General features: G+C 42.2%; 2 protein-coding genes across 2 annotated transcripts; both read right to left on the minus strand.

Moving 5' to 3' along the window:
- Positions 1–308: 308 nt before the first annotated feature.
- On the minus strand, positions 309–1,568 carry LOC129742578 (uncharacterized). The gene has a single exon (XM_055734495.1). The coding sequence runs from the start codon at positions 1,566–1,568 to the stop codon at positions 309–311; it is 1,260 nt and encodes a 419-aa protein (XP_055590470.1).
- A 32-nt stretch (positions 1,569–1,600) lies between these two features.
- On the minus strand, positions 1,601–5,312 carry LOC129742579 (uncharacterized). Its single transcript, XM_055734496.1, has 3 exons — positions 4,275–5,312; positions 1,785–3,876; positions 1,601–1,710 (listed from the first exon to the last, which is right to left on the minus strand). The coding sequence occupies exons 1-3, from the start codon at positions 5,310–5,312 to the stop codon at positions 1,601–1,603; spliced, it is 3,240 nt and encodes a 1,079-aa protein (XP_055590471.1).
- Positions 5,313–9,292: the final 3,980 nt, after the last annotated feature.

The raw sequence follows: 9,292 nt of genomic DNA on the forward strand, positions 1-9,292 counted from the left end.
CAAGTTTTCCTCCTTGATGATCACCATCATGCCTTCTTTCAAATTTGGCTGCTGTCTTGTCCATTTGACACGGTTTTGCAAGTCGGACAGATAGGCAGTTGACCACTTCTTCCAAATTGTTTGCATATGGCGTTGAACTCTTTGCCAGCGAGATAAAACATTTTCTCGGAGATGATCAAGTGCCGGTTCAGGTAAGGCGGTTAGTTGACGGTGCACGAAGAAATGCCCAGGAGAGAGAACTTCAAGATCTACTGGATCGTCCCGTTGCGGTGTTAGCGGTCGACTATTTAAACATGCCTCAATCTGCGTCAGTAGGGTGTAGAATTCGTCGTAGGTGTTATTTCAGAGCCAACAACACGCTTCAAGTGGTACTTCATAGATTTTACAGCGGCTTCCCAAAGACCGCCGAAATTAGGAGCTCGTGGTGGAATAAACTTCATCTCTATGCAATTTTTGGCGGCGGCTTCGGAAAGAGCAGCTCGTTGGGAGTTGAACATCTTCCTTAGATCATCGAGTTCTCGTTTAGCACCAACAAAGTTGGTAGCATTGTCGCAGAGAATTAGCTCTGGTTGTCCTCGACGTCCAATCATTCTGTGTAGAGCGGCGATGAACCCGTCGGTTGTAAGATCCTGAACCATATCGATGTGGCAAGCCTTCGTAACCAAACAAACAAAGATCACAACGTAGCAGATGCGCGGCGCAGAGTTGCGGATAGGAAACCGATACTTGAATGGTCCACAATAATCCACGCCGACTCGAGCGAAAGGAGGTGCAGGCGATACGCGTTCTGTTGGAAGATCTGCCATAACTTGTTCCATAACTCGTGGCTTGATTTTGAAACAACGTACACAACTGTGAACAACCTTCCTGGCTAAGTTTCTCAAACATAGGGGCCAGAATTTTTCTCGAACACAAGCGGTGAGTAGTTGGGGTCCAGCATGCAACATGACGAGGTGGTAGTGGTTGACGATCAGCAGCGTAAACGGGTGATGATTATCAAGAATTATAGGATGCTTCCTTCCAACAGCAATCGGTGCGTTCTCTGAACGACCTCCGACGACCAGAATTCCGTTAACCAGTTGTGGGCGAAGCGATTTCAGCTTTGAAGTGTTTTTAACTTCACCCGTGTAATCGACAGCGGATATATCTTGAGGAAAACATTCTTTCTGAGCTAGTTTAACGAGTACTTGTAAAGCTTCCTCTCTTTCGGTGACTGTTAAACATCCTACGCGATGGCTGTTTCTATTCTTACAGTTGAAAGAAAATCTTCGGCAGAATGCGACTATATCAACCAGTGTGGTGAACGAACTCTTCAATAAAAATATCTCATTCGGTGAATCCACTTGAGCGGGTCCAGCAACTGCAGCCTCTTCGAGAAGTGTGTGCTCAAACTCCGTTTCATCGGTACCTCCAGTTTTCGGCCATGCGTCATGTGAGAGTTTCAACCAATCTGGACCTCGCCACCAAAGCTCATGATTTAGTAGTTCTTCAGGAGTGGCACCACGAGACAGGACGTCCGCAGGATTTTCCATACCAACGCGTTGCAACGGCGTGATTCCAAACTCCATCTTTTGTTAAATGCTGGATTTCGCTGACTCTGTTAGCAACAAACATTTGCCACCGTGACGGTGGCGAAGAGAGCCAGCACTTCACAATGGTGGAATCCGTCCAAAAGAAACATTTCGCAGAAATTCTTAAACTGCCTGTCACCTTTTCGTATAAGTGGCTGAGTAAGAGGGCAGACGAAAACTCTAACCTTGGTATTGTCATTTTATTCTTCTTACGCTTGACATCATCCAGAGGTGCTACTCGAGACTTGGAGATCAGAAGATTTACCGAAATTATTCCGTTGGAACGCGTACAACGCAGGTAGATACAGGCCCCGTAGGCCTTAGTGGAAGCGTCGCAGAAGCCATGAAGCTCAACGGAGCTAACATCCGAACCAAAGGCGACCCATCGTGGAACTTGTAAATTGGATAGTCCAGCCAAGTTGCTCCGATATTCCAGCCACCATTGCTGGAAAGGATTGGAAAGCGTTTCCGTCCAGGAACAGTTCTGCTTCCAGAGCTCCTGGAGAAATATCTTGGCCTGAACCATAACAGGACCGACCAATCCTAGGGGATCGAACAAACGAGCAAAGTCGGAGAGAATGATACGCTTGTTTATTTCTGTAGAAGAATTCCACTGAGGCACAGAGAAATGGAAGCAATCCGATTGTGTATCCCAAATGAGGCCCAGTGTCTTAATTTTAGTCTGCGATGCATCAAGCTCTAGGGAAATCCTATCGTCTCGGAGCTCGCCAGGTAGAACCGAAAGAACTTCTACGTTGTTCGAGTTGTATTTTCTTAAAAGCATTTTCGCAGACGACAATAGAGCATTCAGTTCACAGCATTTTTTGATACCTTCCTCCTTAGTATCTGCACCCGTTAAACAATCGTCCATATAAAAATCTTCACTCAGAGTCTTGGCCGCAATGGGGTACTTCTTCTTCCCGCATTCCGCAAGTTGTTGTAGGCATTTCGTGGCTAGGTAGGGGGCAGACGCGGTGCCGTACGTAACGGTAGTTAGTTCAAATGTCCTTAAAGGCTCATCTGGTGAATCTCTCCAAACAATTCTCTGTAGACGACGATCTTCGGGGACTACATTAATCATCCTATACATTTTCGCTACGTCTGCAACTATAGCGATTCTGTGCAATCTGAAGCGAAGAACTATGGACACTAAATCTTCCTGGAGTACAGGTCCGACCATCAGTGCTTGATTCAACGAAATTCCAGACGTCGTTGTAGCGGACGCGTCAAAAACTACGCGTAGTTTAGTAGTAGAACTTTCAGGACGCAATACGTGATGATGTGGCATGTAATATGGCGGCGGTTTTGATATATCTCCTTCCTCTTCAGCAATAACTTCACGCATATGATTAAGCTCCAGATACTCGTGAATGAATGAGCTGTACTCCTCTTTCAACTCAGGGTTTGATTTTAAACGGCACTCCAAAGACCAAAAACGACGTTCGGCTTGACTTCTAGATTCCCCCAGCAGACGGATTAGGAAGTCCTTCCTAGGGAGCTTAACAACGAACCTTCCAGATGAGTCTCTCGTAGTAGTATCTTCAAAAATCTTCTCACACTCCGATTCTTCCAGTGAAAGCGTACTAGAATTGTGGCAAGCTTCTAACTCCCAAAAACGAGTTAGTAATTCATTAACCCGTTCTTCGGTACAAGAAGCTGAAACAGTGGCTTGAACTCTGGATTTTTCGGAAACATTGCCGGAAACAACCCAACCAAGTTGAGTATTCTGCAGTATAGGCCCAATGCTATCTAACTTGTGCTGCCCGTCCAACAGCAGATCATAAAAGACTTCTGCTCCAAGAATGAGATCAATACCACCAGGATTCTGGAACTCGGGATCTGCCATGGTTATTCCTGGAGGTATCTGCCAACTACCGATGTCGATCCTTTTCACTGGAAGATCAGCCGTAACTTTCGGGAGAACGTGGAATTTCAAAGAAGAGCGGTAATCAGAACACCGTGAACCAATCGAAGCGAAAACAGACTGGGTGGAACAAGTTTTCGATTGCCCAATGCCTTTGACAGGAAGATACTCTCGATATCGATGAAATTTCAAAGACTGAGCGATCCTTTCAGTCATGAAACATAGCTGTGACCCTGAGTCCAATAAAGCTCGAGCTGGAATGATATTCCCGTATTCATCCCCAATTGTTAAAACTGCTGTAGATAGCAGGACAGTGTTCGGAAGAGTGGTAGGATTTGCGGACAATACAGAACTGTGGCTAGTAGAAGGATTATCTGTGGTACTTGAGGATGGGAGGTTATTCATGCTCGGGTTGGGGATGTGCGTTAGATCTGTCTGGTTCTGGAGAGTGGAATAAGGAAAAACTTCATATGATATCCCTGTTTCTTTCTGTGGTGGCTGTTGATTCGCGCTTACATTAGATTGCTGGGGAACTCGTATCAGAATGGGGGTAGGCTTAATAGCGGCACGTTATCCAAACATACGGGAAAATTGTGCCTGTGCTGTTCTGAATTGAACTGCGATACCGGAGGGCCTGCAAGCAGGAGGGTGTGATGACGTCTTCCACAATTTTGACAGGACCCTTTCAAACAATATCTCGCAATGTGGCCTGACGAAAGACAATTCAGGCACAATGATCTTTTCTTCACCACTTCTACACGATCGGACACTTTCATCTTCACGAACTTCATACATTTGCACACGGAATGCATAGATTCACCACAGAAAGGACACGTTACCTTCTGTTGTATACCGGGATGACCTACTGCTGGAAAACGAGACTGCCTCTTCACTTCCCCTTGAACAGAGTGAACTAGCGAGATGTTATGAAGTACCAGACATCTTGACTTCAAAAATTCCATCAATTGCCTATACGATGGAACCTTCTTAGAGTTGTGGTAAGATTCCCAGCGTTGTAGAGTAGCAGCATCCAGACGTTGACACACCATATGCTGAAGAATGGTTGACATCCCATCAGTTTCAACACCGACCTTTTGAAGCATCATTAACGTTGTCTCAAAATCCTTTACCACTCTATTAAGCTGATAATAAGATTCTTCACCCATAGGACTGACAGCGAACAAAACGTCGAGATATGACTTCACAAGCAGCTTCCTGTTTTCGAAAGTGGTTTCGAGTGTTCGCCAGGCTATGGTGTAGTTAGCCGATGTCAATTCGACGGATCCTATTTCGATTAATGCATCATCTGTCAACGACGTTCGCAGATAGGTAAACTTGTCAATATCGGATAGATGCGCATTGTTGTGGATCATGCTGGTGAATGTATCACGAAAAGTGATCCAGTCCTGCAACTTTCCGCTAAATGTCGGTAGCTTCAATTCGGGGAGCTTAATTCTTGGCATTGAATCAACCGCTGTTGATGGTTTGACAGTTTGAACACTGGTACAGGAACGACTTTCGGCTGCTTCAAGCACTCCCAAACTATGCTTTATTTCGAAAAAACGGTTCTCAAAATCCTTGATAATGCGCATATTGACCTCTTCGCGCTCGCTGATTCGCATTGCACGTTCGAGAGCTGACTGCTCATCGTCGCCTTCCAATCCAACATCCATTTCCACATCGTCGGTGATCACCTCAATGTTTTCTCGCACTCGAATCAACTTGTCGTACACCTCATCCAGTTTCTGCATCCGATACTTCAAAGATATGTAATCTCGTTCCGCTTGGTATTCGTTCAAAAACTCTTGCATGCTGTCCATTAAGCTCCTCAGGTTCCGTTCTTGCATCACCAGGAGCCGCAAGTCCTCTCGAGGCATGATTCACTATCCGGGCACGCACAACCACAAGATAATGAAACGCCACTGCACGGTATCACTTTTCCACTGAACAGCACGGTAAACAACGACGATTCGCAGTTGACAAACGAGCCACCAACAGAAGATCCAAATTTTATGTAACCGACTCTCACAGAACAGTATCGAAGCATGCACGGTTCAATTAACCAAAGTTTCCTTTCAACAGCCTGATCCTCAGTACAGGTCAGCACCACAGACTTACCTGAGCACACAGTACTTAGCCTTTATCCTTTCTAACAACGGGCGATCGATTGATAGCAAAATAAACAAGTCGAATTTTGCTATTTTCGGCAAATTCCAGTGTTCCGTGCGTCGACTGGTACCGCAAACAGCATTCAGCAAACAGCTATCTCCAACCACTAGGTGAAATTTCTGGTTTCTATTCACTTTTTTGCACTGTTCCCCAAATTATTAATTATCCCTGGGGGAGGGGGAGGGTGAAGTGTTACTCTGACCCGCGGGCGGGGGAAGGGTTCTTCGACCAAAGTTCAACACTTAACACTTTAGTACATCCAACATGGATCAAACTCAACACCTTTTGCGTTTTTTATACACTTTTTATAGCCCCGGGGGAGGGGGAGAGGGAAAGGATGGTTGTTCCCGGGGGACTTCTCAGTACACTTGCCCCAATCTTTACCCACACCACACACGGAAGCAATTTCAAAAAAATGTCACAACCCCGTCAAAATTGCACAATTTTGTTGTAGGCTTTGCCACCAAAACGGGGAGGGGCTATTGTAGAGGGGGAGGGGGGGGGGGGAGTTTGTGCAGACAGTTGCTAAACAACAACACCCATCCGTTATCAACCCAACTTGTTCCCGCGCGCTATACCTAACACTTCAAATCAACGTTAAAAGCGATGCACTTTTAGGCAATTAGTTACTAATCACAATCACGGGGTAGAGCGGGTGTGCACTAAATCCCGCGGAGAAGGGTAGAAGATTCAACCAACTTTGATTTCTTTGCCTAACACACAATAACCCGACGTGATACACACAAAATGACGACTGGGGCGCTTGGCTTTCTTTCGACGGCTTGGCTTGGGTATACACAATAGCCGTTGGATGCTTTTTATTTTTCACTCGTTTCACTCCACACAGAAACAATTGAAGACCAATTAATCGACGCGCTTCTCTATCCGGTTCGTTTCGGACCAAATGTTGCAGTTTTGAACGACTTAATTTAATTTTCGGAATGAAGTAAGAAGCGCGGATTGACTTTAAATAACAGTTTGTATTTGGTCTTCAAAATTGGTCACTTTATTAGCTATACACAAAAACTTGACTTAGGCGTTTTGACTTTAGCTTTTATTCGCTTATGAGACTATGTCCGATCACTTTGACTGTTGCTTTTAACTGACTCTTTCGTCAGCTGATCGGCTGCCGATCAGCTGTGTAAATCAAGAGCGTTAGAAGATAAGAGCTCTTTTGCTCTTACAGAGAACTTCCCAGAGAATATTTGTTTGCTCTTTTTATGCTGTATCATTTTTCGGGGCTTATTAAGGTGGTTCACGTTAATGCGTTTACAATAGTATTGGACTGAAAAGTAGTAGAAACTGAAGGAGGAGGATGTAGTGACCTAAAATACAGATTGGACGAAGAATAAGTTTAAAAAACTGATCAATATCATGGCTGAAAAAAGTGTGCGCCGGCCAATGGGAGTTACCAAGAATAAAGTAGAAATTTTTCTTAGAAAAAAAACGATAAATATTTTTTTTTCAAATTTTTTTATGGACTATCATAAGATTAGCTTAATTTCATTCATAGAAATTATTTAGATCAAACGAATAATTTTTGAGATATCCGCATTTGTAACTGTCCCATTTCTAAAATAACTAAGATTTATAAAACAAGAAGTTAAATTAATTTGTTGTAAGCTGAATTCCTTCGTAGTTTCAGCATAAAATACGTTGGCAAATGCCAACTGCTTTCAGCATACCAAGGCGTTTGGAGCTATTTTTTTTTATAATTTATGATTTGGAAGAAACATTTTTTTGTGGGTTACTGTTTTGCAAGCAAATCATTACATTTCTTTGTTGCTAGATTAGGGTTACCATGTCCCATCACAGAACCTAAAAGAGTACATAGAGGTCGTTTTTCAGAAGAGTATGAAGTAAGAAAAAAGGCTATATGTATAGTAGGGTGGCAGCCAAATGGGTGTTATCGAATTTCAAAAGCAACCATAAAATTTTTGTAGATTGACTGAGAAAGCTAACCTGTGCAAAATTTCAGCTCAATCGGACTTGATTTAGGGTTTGCGTTAGTTTCGGTTTTTGACCTTAAAAAAAACCCAAGGGGAGGATCAAAGAAAAACGGAAAAATCGAAATTTTTTATTTTGATGCCAAATGACTTCAATTCGGGCAAACTTACTCATTACATTTTGAACGATTTCCTTCTTCTTCAGTGACTTCACATAGATCTCCAGAATAAATGACTTTGAAAATGCATTCCTCCAATCTGAACAGAATATGTACATACATTAAGCCAACTCAGAGGTACCAAACATTTTGAGACAAAACAAGGAATTATTATATTATCTAAGTGAAGACATCATCAGCAGCCTAAGGTCCACACCTTCACTAAAAGGATTTTAATTTTAATATTTTTTCAATTCTGTAAGTAGGTACACACATTACACTGAGTACATTCGGGGTTATTTTTTTCTCAGGGCCTGGAGTTTAAAAAGCTTTGTTTTGACAATATTTAAATTCTGTAAAAGAAATGTTCCAATGAACAACCATGTAAAATCGTTTTTTTAGCCAAAAAGTTATGCTTGCATGGTTATCATGCAAAACCTTGCTAGGCATCCCCAGGGTTGTGAATTTGATGTTTTATTTTTGAACCAAAAGAACTGTATTGCGAAGCTATGATTTTTTAAGCAACAAGTTGTTGAACACAAAATCTTCTTTCACACGTTCGTCGCCAAGCGATTTTAGTAGTTTCACTTGCCGGGCCCAAAGAAATTCTCGGAGCGTTTGGTTAAAAAGAGAGAAAGCATTTTGTCTTCGGTTTCTGGCTAAACGATACCTAGTATTTTCGTTTCAGTTAGGTATCTCGGATCCTTCATTTAGTGTTTCTGCGACTTTTCTTCATCGTTATGTTACTATCATAGTGACGAAAATTAGAAATTTAGGATAAAGGCAGTGATTACGGAGAAGTAAGTTGTAAAAAAATGTTTCCAATAGAATTTTTTCGATTTGAAATATCCTAGGAATCATTGGCCAGCGACGAACTTGATGAGAGTTTGGAGTAACTATCCATATAGGTTAAGAAGGGGAGTCGAGTTTTGTTGATATTTCACAACACAATTCGATGGAACTGTATTTAACTTGAGATTCGTTTCATCGTAGCAATCAATGAGATGAATAACAACACTCGCATGAAGTAAACAACTAGAAATGTAACCATTGAGATGGTTTTTGTATTATTAGAGCAAGTTCACTGGTGTTGGGAAAAAGTGGTAGAAATTTTGACACTTACGGCACATTTTGAAAATTTTGCCATACAAAAACATTATCAAGATCTGTGGCCTTCTAGTTTTTATACAACACGTGTTGTATTTTCGCATGCTGTGATGCAAAAATAGCAATATTTCTATCACATACGGCTGAAATAGAAACAGTGTTGTTAAAAAATTCAACGCCCCAAGCTCTTGAAAAAAATTTGGCATGGTAAAATTTTCAAAATGTCAAAATTTCTACCACTTTTTCCCAACACCAGTGAACTTGCTCTTAGAACGATAAGTTAGTTAAATAAAGTATTTCTAGTTCTACCCTTAAGAAGTCAAGAATCTCTCCTTTCTACAACCGAAAGTACTGCTTTAACAATTTGAAGTTTTCTGCTAGCAGGGGAGAAGTGATTTCCCTTATTTTAGATGAAAACGTGATCAGCCTTATAGTGACTGAAATGAATAAGATATGCAGAGCAAAAACTTCATAAAC

The sequence above is a fragment of the Uranotaenia lowii genome, chromosome 2, assembly GCF_029784155.1.
Source record: "Uranotaenia lowii strain MFRU-FL chromosome 2, ASM2978415v1, whole genome shotgun sequence".
In the NCBI taxonomy this organism is placed as follows: Eukaryota; Metazoa; Arthropoda; class Insecta; order Diptera; family Culicidae; genus Uranotaenia; species Uranotaenia lowii.

What these genes read in the sequence shown, in the direction of transcription:
- LOC129742578 (XM_055734495.1), bottom strand. Translation starts at nt 1,568, where the DNA reads ATGGAGTTTGGAATCACGCCGTTGCAACGCGTTGGTATGGAAAATCCT.
- LOC129742579 (XM_055734496.1), bottom strand. Translation starts at nt 5,312, where the DNA reads ATGCCTCGAGAGGACTTGCGGCTCCTGGTGATGCAAGAACGGAACCTG. An exon ending in ATCCCGGTATACAACAGAAG is followed by an intron (nt 3,877 to 4,274) that starts GTAACGTGTCCT and finishes TCCACTCTCCAG; the next exon opens with AACCAGACAGATCTAACGCA. An exon ending in ACCTCTGGATGATGTCAAGC is followed by an intron (nt 1,711 to 1,784) that starts GTAAGAAGAATA and finishes TTATACGAAAAG; the next exon opens with GTGACAGGCAGTTTAAGAAT.